Raw genomic sequence first — 25250 nt, forward strand, 5'->3', positions numbered from 1 at the left:
CGGTTCCCCTGTTGTACAGGGCAGAAAGTATACATCGCATCTACTGCGGAAGGGCGGGGGGCGGGGGGAGCCTTCCCCTTCAATCACTCAGGGCTGCCAGCGGAAACGCAATAACCTGTTTTATAGGTCGAGCTCTAACAGTAAAGATAGGAACCAGGGGAATTTACGTGCATCTGTCTTTAAAGGAGATGAGAGTCTTGTTTTGCAGCAATTAATGTTTCTGTTCTTTTGTTCGTTGGGACTTCGTATTTACTTCTGATTTATGGGGGTCTGTAGGAGTCTTTGCCAAAAGTGCATGAATTATTGAGTCTGTTCCACATCCTAAACCAAGATTTATATAAAACCGTGAAATACCACACGTTACGACCTTTCCCACAGGAAGGGAAAAAATGGCTTCATAACACCATTCTACACACGCACGCGCGCGGGCACACACACACACACACACACACACCTCCTCCAAGTTTCAGTAATGATTCTATCTCCACCATACACAGTCTAGTGTGTGTGTGTGTGTTTTGTTTTGTTTTGTTTTGCTTTGTTTTTTTGAAGAAGTGGGTGGGGGTGAAGGGTGATAAACAGTTCCCAAGCTATGATTTTTTTTTTTACTTTTTTTTTTTTTTTCTTGCAAAGGTGAGAAGACAGAAATCTGCCACTGGAAACTTATTGTCATCCAAGGACTATTTCTGCCACTTACCACTTGCAAGGTGGGATATAGTGGTAGGGGGAGGAGGCAGGATATGGACTCAACTTTCATCTATAAGTAGGGGTCACTAAACAGGGAACATTTCATTATTGCCTTTAAATTCATAGGACCCAGGAAGCCTGCTTGTCACCTTGGGGGCTGGCCCTGGATGGGCAGCTCCCAGGTCTGTGAGGTGTTGGGAGGAGGAAGAAAAATCACGTGTGTTCTAGAGCCTGCCAAAGATGCCCAGGAAATTCTCTGTAGTCAAGGTGGAAAATTGAGGTCCTATAATAAAAAAATGATCATAAAAAGTGATATAAGGGTTTTAGGTATCTGACCAGGACATCCTCCCCATCCCCACCCCCCAACCAGGAACCAGAACTAGGCTCCAGAAGTTTCAGCCAGGGCAGGGTCTAGCCTGCTTACAAAGGGTCTAGCCTCTTTGTAAGCAACAGCTAGAACCCAGTCACCTCAGTCTGGGACAGCAGAGTACCCCAGTCTCCCTCCAGACACTCTTGCTCTAACTCTGACTCCCTCTCTCTAGGGTCCCTCCTGTTTTAAGAGACTGATCTTGCTTTTTTACAACCATGTATGGGAGCAGGAACAATCCTTTATCAAAAATATTCGACTTTCTGGAATCTAGAAAGAAACACATCAGTGACTTAGAGCAATAGAAGCTAGTTTATATGCGGGGTGTTAATTAATAAAAGTTAATGATAGGATTAAAGCCAATAGTCAGCCTAGCCAAGTGGAGGAGACAGCTTCCCAGCCGGCTTTATTTCATTAGCAGCAATTAATACGTTTTCTGCTAATATCCTTTAGGACTATCAATGACTTTTTCTCTGTGAAAGAGAATGGAGATGGAGCTCAGGAACACTTACAAGCACACAAGGCATTTTCCTCTGATGACAAGAGAGATTGCAAATTCATTTAAGCAAATGTTCATAAACAAGTGACAGGCACACTCTGAGGCAGCCTTGGTGGAAACAATCGTGAAACTGACAAATATTCTTTGCTTGGGGGAAGGGCATTTTTCTTTTTTAAGCAAGGAAATGCTTTAGCAGAGAGGGAAAACAAAGACAGGAGGCAGAGAGAGGTAAGAAAGAAAGGAAAAAAGAAAGAAAGAGAAAAATTATTCCAGACTCCAGGCAGAAGCACATGCATCAGCCCTTGCAAACACATCAACCCTACACATATTGAAGATTTGTACACGTAATGCTTCAGACCACTGATTTGCTATTTTCTTAATTCCCGCTCTTCTTTTTCCATATGAATCAAACAGTCTTTTGTCCTTCAGGGTTTGATTTGATCGCTACCGTTCACATTTCACTTTTGTATTTTCCTCTTCCTATACCATTACTCATTGAGTGCCTTGTGAAATTACAATCGTACATTTTCAACTCAGCAACCCATTTGCAGTGCAAAAATAGGGTCTAAATAATGGCTGAATTAGCCCTACTGGACAGTTTCAGATGTAACACTCTGTAATAATTATATTGCAGGCTGGATTAGGATGCTATTATCATAATCTGGACGTTTACAATTATCTGTAATTTGCAAAGATGCGCCAGGTCTTGATTACAGCAGTTTTTTTTTTTTTTTTGTATCACGCTAACCATCACTAAACAGTGACAGTAATAACAGCTAATTTTGCTGGCAATATAAGAGGTGCTGGGGTGTGCAAACAATTTCACACCTGGATGTGCTCACTCAACCAAGAATATAGAGAAAGAGCTTCTGCCCTGAGACTCAGACAAATATTCTCCTCTGCTTCTGTTCAGTATAGATTTCTAGACCCTGATCATTGCTTAAGAGATTTTCACTGGTGGTAAGTTTTTATTTCTTCCATACTTGAAGGCACCGTTCATGTTTCTCGTCTCACACTTTCCAAGCTCTATGTGTTGCTGTTGTGATTTATTATAGACTGCAACTTTGCTTTATAGATTTTTCAGTTCTGACCTTTTATCCCCCTTTAACAGTGAAAGGGTTGTTCTGGTGAGGAAAAGGATTCGGGTGAGATTGGGATCCTTAAGAACTCGGTATGTCTTTTTTGCTTTCTGTGCTATTTATTGATGTATGTGGTGCAGCTTCTGACTGGAGACTGCGGAAAAAGACCAGGTTTCTGTAAGGTGTGAAGGGAGTCGGCTGGAGATTCCAAGCTAAAATCTATTTGGAAATTGTTACTCAAAGCTAGCCCTAGGCGAATTTAAGATCTTTACCTGTGCCGGTGATTTTAAGTTTGGGGGCATCGAGAGAGCCAACGGCGCTCCCCACAATGCTCCTTCAGTATCACAGGTACGGGGACATTTGCAATGGCAGGTGTAGCCTGCATCTCTCGACCGCAGAGCCCCTTCGACATTTTCCTCCACTTGGGAGAAAGTTTCCGGAATAACTGGCCCCTGAAACCCTTCAGGGCTCTTTTGCAAGGCCTGTGCCTCCAGCCGATGCTGGGTGGGAGGGGGGAGGCGGGGGAGGGGCGGGATGCGGTTCTTACAGCTATAGCCGTCGGGGCCCGAACGCTGCGACCTTGGGGTTGGAGGGGAATGATTGGCTGAGACGCAGAACCGAGCTGTGGAGCCCAGGAACCAGTCGGATGTGGGAATGCACCGAGGAAGACTCTCGCAAGAAGCGGTGCTGTTCTATCTATAGATGACGCTGTTTCCTGACCCTGTAGACACTGGAAGCAGCTAGAGATGTTAAGTGCAGGATCCTGAGAAGTCTTTGGCTCCCTCACCCCTGTACAGAAAGGCCTTTCTCTGGCGGTGGGAATCTTTGGACTAAATTGTGTCAAAAGATAATGAGATGCTTACTGGCGCCGAGAAGAAATTTCCTCCTTCCCCTCACCCCCGCAGCCATTGTTCTCTCGTTCTTTTTTTACCTGGAAGAACGAGGCTCTAGAACGCCAACTCCGGGGAAGTTCGAACGTGGGGAGGCGTTGTAGGCACCGCAACTGGGCGATGCCTTTTACCCACGCCCCTCCTACCGGTCTGGTCCCTGTCCTCTCTCAATCTCTCTCTCTCTCATCAGTTTACTATGGGGTCTATACTTTCTAAAGAGCGAAAATATTAACCCTTTAGGTTCAGAGGACCCGGAGGAAGCACAGTCCCAAGGATAGTTCTTGGGAGGACCCCTTCGCAGAATTTCTTGTTTAATTAAACTCAAGTTGAGAGATAGATCGTTACAGGCGTATCATGACAGCACCTCCAATGTGTTAAAATGCATTTGCTGGGTTTCAGAATTCCATGCACTCTCAGTGGTTTGGCATACGTCTGGTAGTTTTTTTTTTTTTTTTAAGAAAAATTAGTGTTGGTTTCGATGTATGGTAGCTTTTTCTCTAACGTAATTTGAATAATTCAGCAAAGCCCCACTACCAGCTGTACTTCTGCAGCCTCTTCCATTCTTTTCAGCATTATAATTTTGGTTAATTTTCAATTTTAGGTCCTACGTCTCTGCAATTTGTGTATGAATAACAGAATAATTTCCCTCTTTTGTTTCGCCTTTCCTGTTCCTGAATCTAAATAAAGATGGCTTTTTAGTATTAAAAGTGGAAGAAAATTACAGGTAATTATCTTTGACGGTAAAAACGCTGTAATCAGCGGGCTACATGAAAAATTACTCTAATTATGGCTGCATTTAAGAGAATGGAAAAAAACCTTCTTGTGGATAAAAACCTTAAATTGTCCCCAATGTCTGCTTCAAATTGGATGGCACTGCAGCTGGAGGCTTTGTTCAGAATTGATCCTGGGGAGCTACGAACCCAAAGTTTCACAGTAGGAAGGGGGAAAAAAGAAAAGAAAACATTTTTCCTAATGTAACAATGCGAATGCTAGAAAATGACAAGACTGATCGGTTTTAAACCATTCTGAGACTGACTGAGCGTGGAAGTTGCTCAACAAAAAAAGGAACGGGTATATTGGTAAGTAGTCTTTGCTTTGTGTCTAATTATAGTGACTGTCCTTTTGCACGACTGTATGTCGCTGTCATTATATGGAGCACTCTGAGTATCTCTATTGACTTCTGATAAATGGCTCAGTGGTTTCAAGGTTCATAATTTGAAGGATGCCCAGGTCTGTAGCCATTAATTCTCGCAGTATGGGGCTTCCTGCTTGTATGACGAAAGGGCTTTTCATTTTCATTATTTCTGTGCTTTCCACAAGATCGGAAGGATGTATTTCATCCAGGATCATGCATTTTCCTACCTAGCTAGCTTGCAAAGGGTATAAACATTAAGTAGTTATAATTGTGCGTTTACTTTGGTTTTTTTTTTTTTCCTGTATTCTTTGCTCTTGTTTAAAAAAAAAAAAACTGCTTCCAAACAAAGACAAGTACAGCTATATTATTTTGGCCATGGAAAGGAAAAGGAGAGCATTCGGTTTCTGTACTGGGAACTACTGGATGTCTAGAAGTTAACCTGGGAGAGATCATTCCAGTGTTGTTGTTGTTGTTGTTTTTAAATAAATAAATGTGTAGAAATTACAATAAAAATATAATATATAGAGGAAGCTGAGAAAACATCCACGTTTAATGTTAAAGTACTTAAGGCAAAGGCTAGTGCTGCAAACTGACATCTTTGCAGGCACTTGTTGTTTATATATAGGGCTTCCCTTATTAGGAAATAGGAATTCTTTTAAGAGTGATAGAAAATATATGGGGAGGGTAGGAGGAGGGGGTGGTGAGATAGAGACACACAGAGAGAAATATACAGGACACTCCCAGCGTTTTGTGGCTTTTACTCCATATATGAAAGAAGACAAAACCATACAAAGTATATGTACAACTAAAATTCAACAATATATACAGAAATGTTTCTCAATATAAACGTCCCTATTAGCTTAGTGAATGCCACCAATTCACCTAGTAAAGGTATCAAAGCAATAGAATGGTGATTTTGGTTGTTTCTTCTGTCTTTCCTGATTCCAGTTCAGGGTTCGGGGGTGGGGTGGGGAAAGAGTGGTTCTGTTTTGTTGTTGCTCTTGTTGTTTTTCAACATCATCATTCTTGCTCATTGCATTTTGATAAAACATGCAGCGTTTCCTTTGTGGCAATGTTCTAATCTTACAGCTGATTTTTCCTTTTTCTTTAGAGAAGGGCTGTTATGTGAGGGTTTTTTCTTTTTGCTTGCTTTCTCTTTTCCTTTTCTTGTTTTTTTTTCTTTTCCTTCCTTCCTTCTTTTTTTTTTTTTTTTTTTTTTTTTTGTCAGTCTGGGATTGGTAAATAAAAATGCAGGAGCCTGAAATGCTTCTTTTTCATCATGTAATGTCTTAAGCTCATTAAACAAGTAAAAACGCTGCCATGTTTGCGCAGATTCTTCTGGTGGGGGAAATGTCTGTAAAAAAAAAGTCGTTTTGATGGATACTCCCAAAGAGAAGAGGAGGCTCAGAGCCTGGATCCCAAAGGGTAAGGGAAAATGTCCTTGCAGTGAGGGATTTCAGGAGCACTGGCATAGAAACCAGTCTCTCCCTCTCTCTCTCCCTAAAATGCAAGATCAGTTACTGAGGCTGCTCAAAGGAAAAAGCAGATGAGGAAAGGAAAGGAAAAAAAAAAAAAAAAAAGAAAAGAAAGGAGAGAAGAGAAACAGAGAGAGAGAGAGAGCAAGAGAGCGAGCAAGCGCCCAGACTGTCTTGCTACACAGAAGAGTTCTCCCGAGCCTGCTCCTTTGGCTGGGTTTGGCAGATGCAAGCAGGTCCTGGATCCTCCTTGCCTTGTTCAGATGTTTCCCTAGGGTATCAATTTCCCTCAGACAACTCACATCATCTGTGGTCTCTGCATCGTGTCCTGGTGTGGAGAGGAGTACCAGTGCGAGTAGCCGGGCATGTAGCTGTTGGCGGGCATACTGACGCCCTTGGCTGAGGCAGAAACGTCCCACACCGGAGGCAGCGCCGGCGAGCGCGGCGACAGGGCCGCTGAGCCAGGGAGAGGGTCGCTCTCATGCGGGTTACTGCCCTGCTTCAGCAGTTTCTTAAACTTGGAGCGTTTGTTCTGAAACCATATCTTCACCTGGAACGAAATTCGGTAGTGATCATTAGGCATGGAAAAACTTCAAACCGGTGCCTCCATTCAAGGCTTTGGAAGCAATATCCAAAAAACAAAACAAACAAAACCGCAAATGCCAAGTCCCCGCCTTCCTCCACCTCTCTCTAGCCGTCTCTCCCCCATCCCGCCCCAATTTACCAGGTATCTTGTCTGGATACCTAAAGTCATTGTAACTCTTTCTTCAGCTGGATGCAAGCCCAGGTTTAAAACTGTTTAAAACAGTTTAAAACTGCAGCATAAATAAGAACGAAGGTGAAGAAGATAGTCAGGTTTAAAGTCTAAAGGAGGCTTTTTAAATGGAGAAGTTTTCAGATGAAAGCCAGTTGAACACACTTCCTCTGGTAGTCTGTTTTTGAATTTGCTAACCCCCAAACCTGGCATCTCCATGCATGGACAGTGAGCAAATGACTGAACAGTGAAATGCCTGTACATTTATAACCAAATACCTCGAATATAGCCTGCATACATTGCACATGACATGCATGGAGCATCTGTCTCCTGAAGTAAATGCATCCTCATAATCCTGGAGGGAATAGGGATGGTACCTCCCTAGTTCCCTACTTTTATGTTGCTCAGTCAGATTGTGGTCAATAATCATGACACGATTGTCAGTGCAGTCGCTAAAAGTCAAAGGCCCCCTGAAAATTAAATGTGAATCAGGACTCTGGGATGGTAGCATATCTAAGCTAACACCCCAGATCTACTTTATTTGAAGAAGGAAATTCTCTGGGGCTGCTTCTTTTACCTTTAAAATTCCTTAGCCATAGGAATCGGCTTTTCCAAGAAGAATACAAGTTACTGAGTAGCAGGAATCCGTCCACATCAAACCCCAAATATTTCCAGTGGCAATATGGCAAGAGAAAGCAGGCTGAATTGAAAAGAAAAGCTTAAGGGGCATCAGTTCTAAGACACCACACACAATCACCTACCAGCAAGAGTCCCATAAACCCTTGAGTCCCCATGCTGAAGATCGAAATCGCCCACCTCACATGAGGCCTACCAACCCATTCAGCTAAGTTAATTGACAAGGACAAAAACCACAGGTGATTGCAGCCTGGCTTTATGACCAGGGTCCTAATATACCTACTTAAGCCCCTTCCTGTGAAGTCTAAAATGCCCCATATGTCTTTCAAATTAGTAGGACAGGAGAACTTCAGCAACTGTACTTAGGTGAGGCTTCACCTGCTGTAATTTGGTGAGCATTCCTCTTTGATCTCCAACTCTGACATTGCTCCCAAGTCCTGTGCTCCAGGGAGGTACCCCAGCCTGCACCAGCCAGTCACCCAGGGTGATTTAAAACACTGAGCTCAGGGCAATCTTCAGAAAAACCCACCTCACCTATCCTATGACGGATAGTTTGTGCCTTGGTCCTTTTACTAAGTCTTCTTGGAGCCTATACCCATCTGGTTCCCCCCCTCCACCACCAGTTTCATTTCATCATTCTATGTCCATGAGTTGAAATCCTTATTAAGTCCCAGGACCCACAAATGGATCCTTAAGAAACATAGGTCTTATTCTGCCTCCTGGCCTGAACATCTTTTCCTCCTACATGTTTGTTCTCTTTCTTGTTGTTCTGCTCTGGAATAGGCCTCGATTAATTTATATGTTTGGTCACCAAAGGACACTAGGCTGGGGTGGGGTCGCCGAGAGTTGGGAGGACGTGCAAATCCAATCCAGCATTGAATACCAGGTCATTTATTCCAAACTGTGTTGTCCCGGAAAGTGCGTAATGGAGCAAAGGCATTTGTTATTAAGCTCCTTCCATCCTTAGTTGACTAGGCCCAGAATTCCTCCTGATGCGCTCCCTGACCGATCTGTAAGCAGGGTCAGCATTTCAGGGATACCTGGGCTTCCCGGGAATTACCTGTGTTTGTGTCAGTCCTAAGGAAGCTGCCAGTTCAGCTCTCTCGGGCAGGGCCAGGTACTGAGTTTGCTGAAAGCGATGGTTTAAAGCCTGGAGCTGCAGGCTGGAATAAATGGTCCGAGGCTTCCGAATCTTTTTCCCTTTTCCATTGAACCGGATTTCCCCGTTTTCAATCACTGTGGTTTTTTGTTGATCTGCAAGCAAAAAATACAGAGGAGCTGTCACCCGTGAGGCCACGGCTGCAGCCTCCCTGAGCTTGGCCTGGCCTATACCGGGTCTCCCCAAAGCCCAGAAAGGATTTCTTCAAAGCGTCCCCACGCCACCCTAACCTCTCGGGGTTCACAGTGCCCGGGTGCTTCCTGAGGGTGCGAAAGCTTCTTCCCGACCCTAACTCTGGCCCTAATAAAGTGCGGGGACTGGACCGCAGGAGCGCCCTCGACCCTGGGGCAAAGAGCCTCGCTCTGCCGCAGCGGAGGCGGCGCCGGCCATTCTCGGTGGCGCGCGACGCCGCAGGGCGGCTGCTCTCACCGCGGAACTGGGGGCCCCCCGGCCTGGCATTACTGGAGCCACCCTGATGTTTATGCGGCCAGTTGACTTTATGTCACTAGCTCCAAGCCCGGTGCATCAAGACCCTCGGCGTGTTCGAAACGATGCTGCTGAGAGGGACCGAAACACCAAACAAAACGCAACCGGCCGCTCAGACCAGCTCCGGAACCGGCTGAGCATTGCCTAGCAACTTTGAACCCCTCGGGGGCTGAGAACCGTCCGCCCGAGGCCCTCTGCTTCGCCTCTCGGAACAAAGGCGCAGCCAACATTGTATCGAAAACCCAGAGGGAGGGGGGCCTGGGCAGGCGTTGGTGGGGGGAGGAGTGGGGGACATCTAAAAGCCCGCAGCAAAGAGCCCAGTTGTCGCCAGCTTAACCAGAGCTAGAGGCAACGTCAGCTTCCCTTCGGGTCACCGAAGCGCACCGGGCGCCACCCGCAAAGTAGGCCACTGGCTGCCCAAATTGCATTCGGGAGCAAAACACGCTCCTCAGTTCCTGCCCAGAAATGTCCCCAGTCCTGCCAAACGCCGGTCACAGCCCGGAGGGGAGGAGGGAGGCAAAGGGCGCACAGACCCAGCGAGCTGGAGCGCGCCGCGCGGACCAACTCGTAGAGCGAAGCCAGCGCGGAGTCGGAGGCGCGCAGCTCGAGCCGCGCGCGGGAGACCAGGGAGCAAGGCCGGCGGCGCCGCGAGGAAGCGGAGGGTCCGCGGCGGCGAGCAGGGGCCCGGCTGGGCGGAGGCCGGCAGGCAGGCGCCAGGAGAGCGGGCGCGCACGAGGCCTGGCCGGGGGCGCGCCGGGCCGCCTGGGGGGGGGGGCGGGGGGGGCCCGGGGGGTGGGGGAGGGGGGGGGGGGGGGGGGGGGGGGGGGCAGCCGGGAGGCGGGAGGCGGGAGAAGCGAACTGCCCCGGCGGCCTCTCACCTGTGTCGTCCCCTCGCGTCTGGGCGGCCGCGCTGCTGTTGTGGTAGGACTGGAGGTAAGGGCTGTGCTGCGAGTGGCTCATGTAGGGGTAGGCGGCGAGCGAGCGGTGGTTGTAGGAGTTGCCGCCGCCCGACGCGTAGGGCGAACCGTGGTGGTGGTGCTGGTGGTGGTGGTGGTGCGAGCCGGCCGCCGCCGCCGCCGCCGCCGCCGAGTGCAGGCAGTGCAGAGGGTAATGCGCGCCTGCCATGGCCGGGGAGCTCTGCTGCGAGTGCGGCTGTGGCGGCGGCGGCGGCGGCGGCTGCTGTTGCTGCTGCTGCTGCTGCTGCTGCTGCTGCTGTTGCTGCTGCTGTTGCTGCCCGAACTCCATGAAGGCGGATTTGGACGAGTCCTGGCCTTCCAAGCCGTCAGCCATCGTAGTCATGGTCATCATCAAAACTTTGGGGGCTGGAGAAAGCCTTCTCCCGGGTTTCCTCCACCCTCCCCCCACTTGGCTCGCGCCGCTCTCCCCTCTGCAGCCACCTTAGCTCTTGGGATTCTTGCAAAAAAAAATAAAAAAAATAAAAAAATTTTAAAAAGAGGGGGTGGAGGTGGTTCTCCCTCTCCCTCGCTCTTCTCTAATATATATATTTTTTAATATAAAGAGATATAGTGAGCAGGGCCTTGTTAACTCAAAGGGAGGAGGAAGGGGGAGGGATGGGAGAGGAGAGGGGGGAGGGGGGAATCTGCTCTCCCCCCCCTTCTTTCCCCCCTTGGATTTTTTGGGGGCTGGTGCAGTTTAAGGCAGAGATTTTAAGGTGGATTCTGCGAAAGTTGCGCGTCTGCTTTCAGACTTGATGCAGACGCCACGAGTCGAATGGTTTGTCTCCAAAGGGCAGCGCCTCCCCATTGGTCAGTCGCCCCCTGACGTCACAGGCGCACGGCTTCTACTGGTGTGTGCGCTGCTCGCCGAGTTCTTCGCCTACCTTCGGCAACTCCAATCCCAGCCTGGAGCTGCAGCCGGGGGCCGCGCGGCTCGGCGCGCAGGGCTGCCGGGGAGGGAGGTGCCTCCGCCCGGCGGGCCGCCGACGCCTCCCGCCGCAGCTCGCGCCCGCAAACGCGGAGCCTCAGTTCCCAGTACCGCAGCCCTGGTACAGCCGGGCCGGAGGCCGCTCTCTCTCAGTCCCCTCGCACCCCAGCAGGCTGCCTGTTTTCAGAAGCAGTGCCCTCTGCATTTAAAGCGAGGCCCGCTCCCTTGACCTCCTCTGCACAGCCCCCCTCCCTCAGTCCCACTGTAGTCCCGCGGGAGCGCCCTGTCACCGTGTATTTCTCTAGACGTACTTTATTGAAACCACAGAGGGAAGAAGACCCCCACACCTGGGCCCCATTCTTTGGTTGGGGGGTGGTAAAGAAAAAGAAAAATCAGACCCTGTTTTGGCGAGGTTCCTGCCGTTTCAGGCCGTAGTTCCTATATATTGGACAAGAAAGGGGGAGAATATTTTTTCCCCCAGAACGCAGCAGCCTGTTCTGAAAGCGAATCGTTGGAGGACTGACAGTAATGCATTTTTTCCTATTGAAAACAGAAGCTACTGTAATGCTTTCAAATATATGCAAATGATACATGCGGTTAGTGGTTTGGCAAATCTTGATTACAATATAAACTACCCAAGTAAAAGTGCCTTCGTCCTAAATTTGTCTCTCGATTACAATTCCAATTGATTTTATTTTATTGTCAACATTGTTAATGATAAAAATAGAGTCGTTTTACAGTTATTTTTACTTTCTGGAAGGAGGCAATTAGAGTTCTAATCAGGAATACACAAAAATCTCCCATGATTAACTGCAGTACTTTGTTCAAATTGCTGCTATAAAATTCAGAACAATTTGCCTGTAATGATTATGGACTGGGTTTATTTTGGGAGGTGGAATAAAAGTGGATATAGCATAAATTATCCTCTAATTATACACCAGTGTCGCCTCAATTATCCTCTTATCAAAATGGTTGTCTAACTGCCGCATTTAGTTTCAATTCTCTCCTTTTTTTCTATAAAAAGAACTTCATACCTTGTTATTATTAATCCATTTATTATTTGCAAGGGGATTTATATCCGCACATCCAGGTGGTAGAACCACTTCTCTTTCAAAGATGGACTGGGGAAAGACATTAAGTTCAGAGCAGCCCAGGACTGCGGATCTAGCCTTTCTCCCTCTAGTCTCCAGACCCACTCAGCTCCAGGCAGCGGAGCAGAGACATTGGAGTCCCGGAGCGCCTCTCAGGCCGGGCCACCAGGTAGGAGAGCCGGACCCGGGACCAGGAGCTGAAGAGGGCAGGCCGGAGATGCGCCAGGATTCTGGTCCTGGGACTGCGGGGAGGCGCAGGAAGTCTGCACTGTCAGTGGGTCGGGACTGGGTGGGCACGACATACAGACCCCCATAGGCTCCGCGCCAGCGTTCAGTCCGCGACTAGAGCGAAGCCGCGAGCCTTTGACCACACGGAGAAAGGTACAATCTAACATCTCCAGGTCAACGTGTCTAGAGGTTCGAGCGGCGAGTCTGGGTCTTTCTTTGGGAAAACTACTGGGGCTTGTATGCACCCTATACGCTTGGACTCCATAAGTTATGCGACCTAAAGAACCCGAGAAATTGACAATTTATTGATTCCGCTGGCCCGGTAACTCCAGGAAAGGTGGCTGCAGAAGAAGCAGCTTGGACCCTATTTACATACTGTGCGTAGCTCTGCAGCAGCGGCTTAAGCTAATTGATTTACTCAGCTCCCAGCCCGGGGTCTCCAGGCGTCGCCAGGCTAGTTTGCCTTTTTCTTTTTCTTTCCTTTCTCCCTCCCTCCATTTTATCACATAACCTGAAGCTCGCTGCCCGTGGGTTTTCTCCAAGGTTCTCAGGGCAGCAGCGTTTACTCTCCTCTGCCCTCCCTTCCGCAGCCCGCCGCGCTTAACTTCTTGAGCCTCGGGAGCCGGTTCAGTAACTCTGAATTCATTTTTAAGTGGCGTGCCTTGTTCCCCTTCTTTTAACAAGAGGTGCACTTTAACACGCGAACCAGTAACCCGATCCACGCGTTTACAAATCGTCAGTGAATTAAAACAACAACAAAAAAATCTTCAAGGAAAATGAAAGGTGGGCTGGGTAAGGGGGAGATGTGTGTAGGGTATGTGTATGGGGGGGCAGGGGGGAGCTCAGAAAAAGAAAAGCCCCCCCTCCCCGTTCCCCGGCGGGCTCTCGGCGCACCCGGGCTTCGCGCCGAGCTTGTTTGTAATGTCCTCAAAGCTAGCAGGTAGATGTGGCAGTTTTATTGCTTTATACCCTGCAGCTTGCTGTTAACACGGTGAAGGCGTTTCTCTCCCCCCGCCCCCCAATCCCGTGCATGTCTCTGTTTCTTTATGCTCGCAGGTGCACTGCTTTCCTTGCTGGCTTCCCCAACTCTAGCCGCACCCGGAGCGGGTCGGGTCGTGGCGTGGCGGGACCGAAGAAGGTCCCCGCACTGAACACCAGATCCAGGGCTCAGCAGCCCCTATTTGCAATGGGTTTTTTCTCCCCTTGTTAATTCCCAAGGAAGCCTGGAGGGCTGAACTTGTCGGCGTTGTAGCTGCAGGACTGTCATCCCACTCCCGTTAGAGGATAGACCCCCGGCACTGTGTTCCAGAGGAACAAGTGTGCAGCTAGCTACACCGAAGTAGCTGTTGTCGCAAGTGGGAAAGGTCCTGCTGAGCACCAGATTGAGCTCAGTCAGTCGGGCTGGGGAGCGGAGCGGGTGAGGGGTCTCTCCCGCCTCGGCTGAGGTGAGGTCTCAGTGCGAGGGACTGGATAGAATACCCCACTTCTTGAGCGTCCAGCTTTCCGGCCGTCCCGGGAATAGCTGGCCAGAGAGCGAGTCTGGCCCCTCACAGTGTGCCAAGGTGGCGCGCAGCTAGTGACTGCCACGTGTGGCCTCTGCCACCAGCCTCCCCTCGAGGAGTTCGGTGCACAGTGGCTGGCTGCCGCAGGGGCCGCTCCCCTCACGCGTTTCTCCCCCAGGGCACCCTGCATCTCGGCTGCCGAGTCCTTCGCCCCGTGTCGTGGGCAGCGGTCATGAGCCAAGGCGAGTCACCCTTAGTTTGCTCTAGTCCAGCGCGCACCTCCGGCTCTTCGGAGAAACCAGAACTCTCGGATTCTTCAGGGCCCTCTCAGCGAAGCGCACGCTTCAGGGGCTCCAACCGCTCGCCCGGCCCTGGCTTCTACCTCTTTGTCTTTCGGGCTGGGGATTCCCGGCCAGCCCTTGTGGGAGTGGGAGGAGGTGAGCAGGCGAGTCCTGCGAGGTCTTTATCATTCAAAACAGAGGTAAAGCAGGCAATCTGGAAGAGCAGAAGGCCAAAGGCTCTTTTAGATCCTGTAATAGGTGAGGGTCCTATTCACCAAGAAGTTTTAAAGAAGGCAGACTTTGAGGCCTAAGCTGCTTTTTGCTTTTAAGGGTGTCGAGGTCTGGGGCTTGTATTCTAGGTGTCAGTGTTATTTAGAGAAAAATAACGACTGTCAATATAAGACCCTGTGTGTCAAAGAGCCCAAGGCCACTGTGGGAGGGCTGGGATCTCTGCGCCAGAAATTGCCCTGCTGTTTTTAGCTCTGGAGAGGTGTTAGCCCGCTCCCTTTGGCCAGGGAATGGGTTGGGTGCTGCGGAGGGTTCGCAGCCTCTGCGCCCTGCGGAGGTGCATTCAACCCGGGCAGGGCCCGGTTGGGTTTGGTTGCTAAGTTGGGCTCAGTTATCACGTTAATTCTAAGGAAATTAGACCTCAATAAATAGCCTTTGAATTCAAAGAAATAACTCGGTATTGATTTACATAGTCATGCTAAGAACCCCCTTCTCAAGCGGAGACATTGGTGGAAAAAAAATTCCTGCTAGTCTTTTCCCTATTCAATGTAAAATTCTGTTTGTGTACTTGTGTAGGGAAAGGGTGCTTGATATCCTGGAAACCCAGGCACTCTTTTCCCCTCCCCCACCACACACACCTGGGAAAGCTTGGGAGTGGAACAAGAGAGCTGCCTCTTTCCCTTTCTTAGTCCAAGTCAGTGATGTTATGTTCAGGGATAGGCAAAAGTATCAGAGGGTGCAAGAAAGCACTAAGAGTGTGGCATTATTTTCTCCAGTTACAAAACATAATGCCCATATTAACACCCTCCCCTGTCAGGCTCCCCAAAATCCAGCTAAAAACTGGGACCTGTTTACTCCACACCCAGAAAGAAGCTCATTAAAGTCTGGAAATAGCATCTCCCTCATCTCTCCAGTCCAGAGTCCCAAGAACAGGTAGCTCTGAGGCTCCAACATGGATGGCACTGGTCCACCAAGGTCAGTGATGCCCACTGGGAGCTTCACAGACTTTTTCTAGACTGTTCAATTTGAAGAATATTAATTAAGCATGTTCTAGCCTAGAGGCTCCTGTTCTAGTTCTTTTCAAACCTGGGGTCCAGGGAAGTTATAAAAGCAAAGCCAACCAGGTCCTCCAATTCAGCACCTTTGCCTCTCCCTGACCCCGTTCCCAGATTGTGCTCTCATAATCCACATTGAGAGCTTTCGTAAGGGAGGGAGCCAATATGCTGGGCCTACAACATATTCAAGAGAGAAAACAACATGTTTCTAGCACCCCCAGTTTGGGGATTGTATACAGAAGTCTTCCTGCTCTCCCTCTCTCCCTCCCTTCTTTCCTTCCCTCCTTCCCTCCCCACTCTCTCCCCATCCCTCTCTCTTTCTTTCTCTTTTATCAAGCATAGGACCCGACTCCCTAAGACACGGATACATAGGGGAGGAAAAAAAAAAAAAAGAACTCAATAATATTTAAACATTTAGATGAACACAAAAATAAGTAGTGTTATTTATCTTTTTAACCTGTTGGATAAACCAAGGCCAAGCCCCCCCCCCCCCATATTTGCCCTGCTGGGAAATGCAGCAGGGCAAAAGGGGAAGGGATAGGGTGTTAGAAGTCAGCTTTAATCAAGCCAGTCTTTGGAAACTAGGACCTCCTGACCATTGGAGGATCAATGCAGCCCTGGAGCAGCAGGGAAGAGCAGCAACAGGAAATGGGAGACTATTTTTAGGATAATAAGGAGTTAATATAGCTGGCCAAGCCTCTTCCTAAATGCCTCGAAGCCTCCTCTGTTTTAATTTCTTCATCCCTTCATCAGCAGTAACATAACAAAGTCACAGCAAAGGCCTCAACATGAAGGGGGAGCCAGGCTTAGGACAGCTCTTGAGGAAAACCCAGGGTGGAAAACATCCTCTTGCTATCATGTGAACTCTTAGATGCTTCTCTTGTTACAACAGAAAAAAAATCAAAGCATTAGAGAGAGGGAGTTGTACCTGAACTACCCTTGTGATAGAAATGCTCTGGTGATTTTCATATTCATGCCTATTTATAGGCACTTCGTAGCCCCTTTATTTCATAACATCCTAATAAAGGGAAAGGTAATTTATTAGATTTTTAGCAAAACTTTCCTTAGGGGACAACGTATTGCAAAGCTGAGGGGGTTATTTGTTTGTTTGAACACATTCTCTCACCTGTGCCCTTTCTCTTTTCTTTTGTTCGGAGCAAATCCATTCTTACACAACTCTAGGAGAAAGAAAGCCCCCTTTCCATCCTACCCAGGGGAATGAAATAGTATTCTTCTTTAGGTTTCAGTAATTTTGTGCAGAGAGTCCCCCCTACCTCTGCCAAGGGAGGCTCCCCGCCCCACAGAGCTTAAAGCCTTTGCTTCTTTAAATACTCGCTGAGAGTTGGGTCCATTTGGATACATGTTTGGGTCCATATCTGAGTGCCATTTTTCTTCCCACGTGCTTTGTGGAGGGGGATACAGAGAGAATAGAGAAGTAGGGAACCTAAAAAGGGAGTTGAAGAGAGATACAAGAGAGTGAACAAGTGAGAATGAGTGTGAATCTGCTTCATTTGGAGAGTACCATTCTTGTCATCTTCTCCATCAGATTCTTTAGAGACCGCTGTCCCACAATGTTAGTTGCACAGCTAATAAACCCAAGTCTGACACAAGCAGCCTGCTTTGCTGTGGGGGCTGGGGGATAGCTAGACTCAAATCCCTAGTGCCCACCCTTAGTGTTCTCTGCCAGACTTTTCTCCCCATCTCCTCCCCACCCCTTAGCCTGCTTTCCCCTCAAACACCTAGCGCTTCCCGCTGCTCCCTCTAACAGCTGCAAAGTCGAGGGGGAGGACCCTTTAAAAATTACAAAGGAGGTCACCCTCCCGCGACAAATGAACCCTTTTAAGAACGAGCCTCTGGAGGCTCAAAGGTCTTGGGCCCAAGAGTTAAAAAGCAAGCGTAGTGTTTCAGGATTTCGGTGCAGCAGTCCCAAACAGACAGGCAGGCGTCCAGGGCTCTCTTTGGGGCTGGGGTGAAAGAAAGGACGGGGGAGGGCAGGAGCCAGGAGGGCGGGCAGAAACAGAGGGCGACAGGAACGCCCGCGTCCGCAGCTGGCTCCCACGCGCCCCTGTCTGCGGGGAACGGGGGGCCGATAATGGAATTCAGGAGGCAGAGATCCTCCAAGAGCCAGCCACTGTCTTGTACAGATTTGTAGAGAAACCCTCACTGTAATTAAAACCGTACAGTCAGATTAATTCAATGTGTTGCTCGGGAGCGTTTTTAATAGTAAAAATCCGCTTTAAAATTGAATTAGGGTCGAAGAAAATTTCTGCGAGACTCGCTGGATTTGCCAGCTTTCATTGAAGCCAGCCCGAGCTGGACTTTGGCGGGGGCTGCACAGTGTCGCCCCCTCCCCCTTCCGAAGCCCGAGATTGGGGTGGGATGGGGGCGGGGAGGTAGGGGGGACGGGGGGGCGCTGATCAACAAGGGGTACCAGTTTGGACTGGATTCCGGAAGGCCCGAGCCAGGCCCAGATGGAGCTCAGGGCCTGCAGTTATTTCTCTGAGGCTCCGCAGACTTTTGACACCCAGGACTCCTCCCCACCCTTTCGCTATGTTCGCTGCTCAGGTAGGGTCCCGGGAAAGAAGAGAGCCCTGCTGTATCTTGAAACAATTTCCCACTGTGGGTTCCCGCGTGTGGCAGAGGTTGGAGCCCTCCCTGTTTGGATGCTGGAGTGACAGGAGAAAGTTGTGGTTCTTTCCACTCATCCCCATCCCCCTTTCACTTCTTGAAAGTCTTCCAAAAATTAAGAGTAATATTTCAAGCGCGCTGTCAAAATGTCTCCCAAGCTTTGATATGACTTGCCGCCCCCCACCCTTTTCTCCCTTCCCACCCCTTATCCTTTGCGTCTCCGGGGTTGTGAAATGCACGTTGTATTATTAAGCTTTTCCCCTTTAAGGTTAGACACCTCAGAGTTGAAAACTTGCTCCAAAGTTCCTAGAAGAGGTGGCGGCGAAGTGCTAATTGAAAGGCTCTCACGTCAGACCCGCCGCAGTGCGGGTGGGGGGATGGGGAGGTGGGAGGGTGGAGGGGGAAGGGCTGAGGGAGCTGGACCCCGCACTCTTCCTGAGAACAACCCGGTTTTCAGAGGCGCAGAAATGGTCCCAGTTTCCTCCTTCCCTCAAGGACTTGCCATTGCGCGCGCGCGAACACACACACACACAACCTGGGACAAAAATTCCCTAACGAGTTAGTCACATCATCAGGCCTGAGAAAACAAAAACCGCTGTGGGTCCCTGCTCCTCCGGCAACATGCACAGACGCTTTAATTGCCTCAAATTGTCACTCTGTCCCCTTTTCATTTTCTCGCTCCTTCGTTTATTTTTAGTACACTTCAAATGCCTACACACATCCCTAGTAAGGAGAGAGCGGAGCAATTATTGCCTTTGCCTTCGGGGCCTGCTTTGCCAATCATTGAATGGGGATGGAGTAAACAGGGCGAAAAGCGAGGCGCGTTATTGGTCTTGCTTATTTCAGGTGGAGGGCGGTAAATAACTCTCGCAACCGCACCACCCCCTCCTCGTTTCTCGGGTCCCAATTATCTAGAAGAAAGGAGATGCGGCTCCCTCCCTCCTCCTCCCCATTACACCCCACCCCATGTGAGCCAACTTTTACTAGAATCCTACAAATCCCGCCAGAATTGGCGGGTTCCTCGGAGAGCAGTTAGGGAAAGAGAATTCCGCAGGGACCTAGCTCTTAATTCTGTATTGAATAGAAAGACGCAGCGTGCGCAGGTACTTTCCCCGCCCCCATGCAGGGAAACAGGGTCCTTTTTTCTCTGAGGGTTACGCCAGTGATAGATGCCCCCAGGTAGGTTATAGAGAACCCTCCGGGGGTCCTTCCCTATCTAGAGAGGCTTTGAGGTTGGATTGGAGCAGTTTGGGACAGTCTGTTAGGGTGGCTATCGATCGACATTGCTCTTGTCCTAAATATTAGCCAGGAATTCTTAGAGATGAACTTTAAATTTTGAGATGAAGTGTTGGTGTTGAACGCTGGTAAGGCCACTCTGCACCCAGAACCTTTTCACTGACTTTCCCAGGACCGGCATAGCGGCGCGGGGTGGGGAGGGAGGCAGGTGTCTGTAGCAGCAGCCGAAGGGGGGTATCTGGCGTCCTGCAGAGGGATCCGAAACAAATCAGTGCGGGATTAACTCGTCTGTCGGCTGAATTGTCTCCAACTGCAAAAGCTGCGCCGGCCGCGCCTGCCCCGGCGGGTTCGGGTTACTCGCCCGTCCCGGGCGCGCTGTCTCCTCGGTGTCCCGGCCGAGGTTGGCAGGCCGTCCCGGGACCTGTCGGGCGCCTGGCCGGCTTGGCAGGACATTTTAAAAGAACGCAGCGAGTATGAACTTCTCCATTCTCACACACACCCCCTTCCTATTTCTTTTTTATGAAAACATTTACAAGAAATCTAATTTCAGATTGTGGAAGTAAATTTCATGCTAGGATATATTTTACAAAACATGTAATCTTTCGGGCCGAAGACGTTTAATTAAAACCATACTTTGACAAGTTGAGTTTCAAAGCGAATTCACACTAGCGCAGAAGGCTAATTCATATTCAAGATGCAACCTGTAATCCTGTTGTTTGAAAACGCCAGCCAGGGCAACACGCGCTGGATCTGCTCGATACCTGCCCAAGGGCCCCCAGGACTCGAGAGTCCCGCGCTTGGTCTAAAGCCTCCCACGCTAAGACGCTCTCCTGCGGACCGGCTTGGTGTGGCTGCCAGGTCTTGAGGAGATAGAGGAAAGCTTCCTGGAGCACTTTTAGTGTCCTTAGAATAACTCCTGCGGGATGGTGGGGGTGGGGGTTGTAGGGTGGGAGTGGTGGGAGACCCCGCACACTAATCCGGAGGTAGGCAGGGAAGACCTGGAATCCGGGCACCGCAAGAAGTCTCAGTGGGATTGAGAGTTGCAAGCCCCCAGCCTCCTTCTTGCTCCCTGACTGACCTGCTAGAGAAAAAGGATCCTCCCCCCATCCAACCCCGCCAAATCTCCATTTCTGGTGACCCAAAAAGGGTGGGTTTTGTCCTGCTCCATCTGATCTATGGGACATCTCCCTCAGAGTTCTCATGGAAGAGGTAGTGTTGGCTCCTGAAGCATTCACAGTGTCAATTGTATTTTTGTAGTCTCAATAATCTTCCTCCTTACCCTCCTTTACCATTTCCCTATGAATTGACCAGCCCCAACTTAATTAAGAGTGGTACTGCCCCACATGGGAAGGACGTGCTCCCAGTTCAGCTGGTTTACCAGCAAGCCAACTGTATCTGTTGGGAGGGCGGGAGCTGGTAGGTACCGTAAGGTGCACACTGATGGGAGAGAAAGTGACTATAAGATAGTCTGGGTTAGAGTTGAGGATGCCTGTAAACTGCAACTCCAGAGGCTGAGGCTGTGGCCCAGGCAGGGTTCCAGGTCATTATCTTGGGTCTGCAACTCCGTGTTCCCCTCCCGACCTCCAGCCTGCTGGTCTTTTCTTCTGTTAGAGGTAACTGTGAGTTGTCATTAAAGTTAGACTCATGGCTCATCTGAAACCTGCCTCAAAGAAGAAGCTGGGACATGAATTTGAGACTTATGTTGGTTCAATTTTACTCAACATGCTCAAAAGAAAAACCTTTTATAGCAGCCACTCCCAAGGCAGGGAAGGAGGATTTTGCTTCAACTGGGGACAGTGAAAATTATTGATTGGCTGATGGACTTTCTTTTAGGCCTATAGTTCCTTTCAGATGCACCCTTATTTTCCATAAAGCACAAAGATAAGTCAATTATAAGAAAAAGCCTAAAATCTAATGCTCAAGATGGACTTTAAACAACATGGCTATCCCATCTTGAAACCTCTTGGTTTTATGGGGTCAGCTTAGGAGAAAGCTTCATTTTTGCAAAGACAACCCCCCCACACAAAATTGTGGTAAAGTTGTTTTTTTTTTTTTTTTTTTTTTGCTCTTTACAGAGACTGCCAACTGGCATTTCTGGTTTCAGTGAGTACCTCAGAAAATAGACATGGATGCTGGCAGCTAAATGCTTAACAGTATGCTAACTTAATACTTACTGGTCAAATAATATTGATCTTAGGTGAACAAATAAGACCTTGAAGTCACTCTAGCGCCTTGCATTTGGGAGGGTTGGCTGGGGTGGGACTCTGGTTCACCCTCTTAAAAAAAAAAAAGTTATGTGATGATAGTAGGCCTGGAGGGTGAGAAAGAAAGACCTAGGAGACAAACAGAGGCACTGCTGGAATGGTTTTATCATTGTTTGAGCTGAGCACTAAAAAGTATGTATCTGACCGAGTGCATTTGAAGCCTAATCCCATGTTGGAGACTTGTGAATTACACAAAAGGGGAGAGGAACTGCACATAATAATCCCCACCTGTTTTATTTCAGTGATAGGAACAAGCAGTTTTCCTGTCACGGAAAGGAGCGCTCTCAGGGGTGTTGGAGGCCCATTTGTGGGCAGTAATTCTGGCAGGGATATAAGGTGGGAAGACTACAGGGTGGTTGGTACCTGTCAGGAGGGTGCTGCAGAGAGGGCAGGCAGCAGTGTTGGTGTGCAGAAGGGGCAAGATAGGTAATATTTCCCAGCTGGCCCACCCCTTCTGCAGCCCCAGAGAATCAACCTCATCATTTCCAGCTTCAGAGCTTGGGTAGAGGTGAAAGAGGCCCATACAGGCAGGATATTTATGTCACTTCTTTACCTTTCTAGTTCCTTCTGCCCTTCTATAATTAGCCCCACTTCGTAGATGTGGGAGCTAACACATGGACCTCAGTGCATAGACCACTTTGGTGCCTGAGAAAGGGAGAAGGATGGAATGTAGGTGTTCTAGCTTCCCATCTCCCAGGCAACTGTGGGGGCTGGTCATGGGAGTGGAGAAAGAGTTGGGCTTGGGGTTGTTTTCCCAAGCCAGGCTTGTACAGGGTAATGTCTCTATTTCTGAGGCTCCTTGGGTCAATGAAATAGGTGGGATTTTCATGTGACTTGAAAAGGTTTGAGAGATTCAACATTGGGCAAAATCTCAGGACTCTGAAGGCAGCAGTCCCAGGATTTCTTCACTTCCCGCCCCATTTTTTGAACAGACTCCTTTCTCCTGTCTTCTTTCTCTTAAATTCTGAATACTTTAACCCTTGCTTGTAGTAAATGTATTTGTACTTCTAAAATGTGTCTTTTTCCCACAGAAATCTAGCGTGCCAAGGCGAGAATCGATACCAAAATACCCTTTTTATTTTTAAAGTGGGTGTTAAAGGCCTATTGTGGGGGAACCGAGATGTCAATGTGACCCGGAGACGCAGTTGAGATAGGGATCCTATTGGCTGCCACGGCAGGGCCCAGGCTCTGCACAGTTGGCTCACGTGTGAGCCTCATCATGCAAAGCCAAAGGCTGAGGCATGCGCACTGCCTGGGGGGGGGGGGGGGGGGGGGCCGGGAGTACCGCCTTCTTCTCTTACTTAGGACCAAGACTTCCAGATGCGCAATAATTAGGTTTCCTCATTAAACAAAGGTTTCCCCATCATTCCCCTCCTCCCACCGTTCTCAGCTGGGAGAGCTCCTTACAAACCAAGCTGATTATCCACCCCTCCACCCCTCCCCGCCCCGCACGCCCCAATCTCTGATATCCAGAATATAGCTTTTACTTCTTAGGGTCTCCCGGCATTTTAGGGTCCTTTACATACCTCTCTATTATTCTTTTTCTTTGCAAAGGCCAACTTTAAAGGATATTAAGATGTGATTCTCTCTTCATTTGAGGTCCCTTCCCTCATCTCTCCCTCTCAACGAGATAAAAAATTCCCTAGCGGTTGGTCTGACAGGAAGAGTGTCAACATCGCTGCTCCCCGTTCCTTTCCACTTCCACCGCCTCCCCACCCATCCCGGACCCCCCACCATGTGGGTTTCAGTCCAAAGTGCAGGAGCGTGGATGGACCAAGAACTTGATGGGCACTACAGCCAGGCACCAGTCAAGCTGGACCGCACACCCCCAGGCACCAGACCCGGCGGCTAAGAAGCTCAAGGCCAGCACCTGCGAGCCGGCTTGCGCGCCTGTGGGCTGCTGCTCTGAGACTCCGAGCCCCCACCTCTTGCGAGAAGCGCGTGACTCGGGGAACGCCTGCAGGGGAGTCCTCTAAACCTCTCCAAGACCCCCTATGCGGACACGGGGACCCCAGGGATCCATCTCCTTGGAACAGAATGGCCTTTTCTGGAAAGGGATCTCAGTGGGCGAGAAATAGCCACCATTACGTTCAAAGCCTCCCGCGGGAAAGCCCGGTGTCTCTGCTCAGAGCTCTGGCAGACCCGCGTGCGGCGTCGCGCGGAGGACCGCGCCCACACGCGCTCCGGGAATCGCAGTCAGCTCATTCTCCCTGGCAGAAACCCGCATCGCTCCTCTGGCTTTCAATTACTCTTAGCTTACCTGCAGGGCGAACAGATTTGTATTTTTCCACCAAAAAAACCTCTTGCCCTGGCTTCCCCCAGATTTACCCTTCCCCCTCATCCGACCTCAGCCCAAAGAAGGGCGAGGTAACAGTTTGATTCTTTGATATGACACAAATAATTGTTGCATCATGTAACTTCCTGCATCTTGGTTTTAATTTGCAGTGAACCAAACAAAGATATTTGCAATTTTAAAATGAGCACTCGATTTAATAAATGGGAACATTGTGCAGGGAAGACTATGCCCCCCCCCCACCCCCTTGAGAAGACGTTATTAGCTCTGACAGCATGCCGCTCAGGTTTGCGGAGAGGATTTTGTAAAGGGATGACAGACAGGAAGGCCAGCAATCATGGGCTCCTTGGGCTGAAGCTTTTTTTCTTTCTTTCTTTCTTTCTTTCTTTTTTTTTTTTTTATCAGAATGTTCTGTTCGATGCCATTTATCCTTGATGATAGAAAATTGCGCTGTTGCCAGGACGCTGCTGCTTGCCGCTGAAATAGAGGGCAGGAGCCACATTTCCATTTTCCGGCTTGAAAGCTATTCAAATGAATTTGTGGAGGGGGGGGGACGTCTAGCATAAACAAATGAGAATAAATCGAGTTCCCCTTTCCATTCTTTCCTTTAAATGGGTAGCTGTTCATTTCTGAGATAAAGATTTTTGTTCATCAGTGTTTGGGAATACCTGGGAGATAGTGTAAGCCAACGTACAATTTATTTTGATGTTCTTAAAGTGACTAACCACATAAACATTTAAAAAGAATCCATGTCTAAACATATATAAAGTATAAGAATTATATATACATAGATCCCGTACATACATACCTTCACACAATTCCAAAATACAGTGGGAGATACACTCTTTAAGCAGAGTTTCAAGCGAATGTAATTTGCAAGCAATGCTGGCTGTTGGTAGTTATGGCCTTCTTACTCGTGTAGATATAGGAATTGTTAGATGGGTAATTTTTAAAAGCCCTCCCCCATGTTATATATTTCAAACTGCTATACAGTTTAATTGCCCCTGTAGATCTTAAATGATTTAAACACCCTCCCCTCCCCCAAAAGTGATAAAAGTCACCCTTTGTTACCGGTTTCTCTCAAGTTAATTTTCCAAATTTACCTTTAAAGTTATCTAAGCAAATAGAAGTCAGAAGAGTTGGTGCACCGGTCTTCTACTCGATGTGAAGAGGTTGGAGCCTGCACTTCCCTTCCTTAGAATTTTGATTTTCTGTTAGCTTAAAAAGATCACATAGTAATAGGAACTTAAGGAATCATGTTCAAAATATAAAATTTTAAAAATGAGAATTTAAAAAATACAGCCCATGAGAATATGTATATTAACATTAGCAGTGTCTTGGCAGAAACTATAAAACTTGTAGGGCTCCCACTGCATCTTAATAACTGAATAAT

General features: G+C 48.7%; 1 protein-coding gene across 2 annotated transcripts; it reads right to left on the reverse strand.

Annotated features, from left to right (window-relative positions):
• Positions 1-5858: 5858 nt before the first annotated feature.
• Positions 5859-10878, reverse strand: DLX6 (distal-less homeobox 6). Of its 2 annotated transcripts, XM_032874589.1 has the most exons (4): positions 10046-10878; positions 8583-8776; positions 6435-6682; positions 5859-6011 (listed from the first exon to the last, which is right to left on the reverse strand). In XM_032874589.1, exons 1-4 carry the CDS (start codon positions 10473-10475, stop codon positions 5882-5884), a joined length of 1002 nt encoding a protein of 333 aa, XP_032730480.1. In that variant the 5' UTR covers positions 10476-10878; the 3' UTR covers positions 5859-5881. The 2 variants fall into 2 exon arrangements, with proteins under 2 accessions (XP_032730480.1, XP_032730490.1); XM_032874599.1 differs by having other exon boundaries at positions 5917-6682.
• Positions 10879-25250: the final 14372 nt, after the last annotated feature.

Source organism: Lontra canadensis, unplaced genomic scaffold (genome assembly GCF_010015895.1).
Source record: "Lontra canadensis isolate GAN:19392208 unplaced genomic scaffold, GSC_riverotter_1.0 scaffold2, whole genome shotgun sequence".
In the NCBI taxonomy this organism is placed as follows: Eukaryota; Metazoa; Chordata; class Mammalia; order Carnivora; family Mustelidae; genus Lontra; species Lontra canadensis.

Bases quoted from the DNA above. Each gene is read 5' to 3' on its own strand.
- DLX6 (XM_032874589.1), bottom strand. From the start codon at position 10,475: ATGATGACCATGACTACGATGGCTGACGGCTTGGAAGGCCAGGACTCG. The intron at 8,777-10,045 runs GTGAGAGGCCGC...TTTTGCTTGCAG, and splicing joins GACGCGAGGGGACGACACAG to ATCAACAAAAAACCACAGTG. The intron at 6,012-6,434 runs GTGAGTTGTCTG...TTTTTTTTACAG, and splicing joins ATGCAGAGACCACAGATGAT to ACATTTCCCCCACCAGAAGA.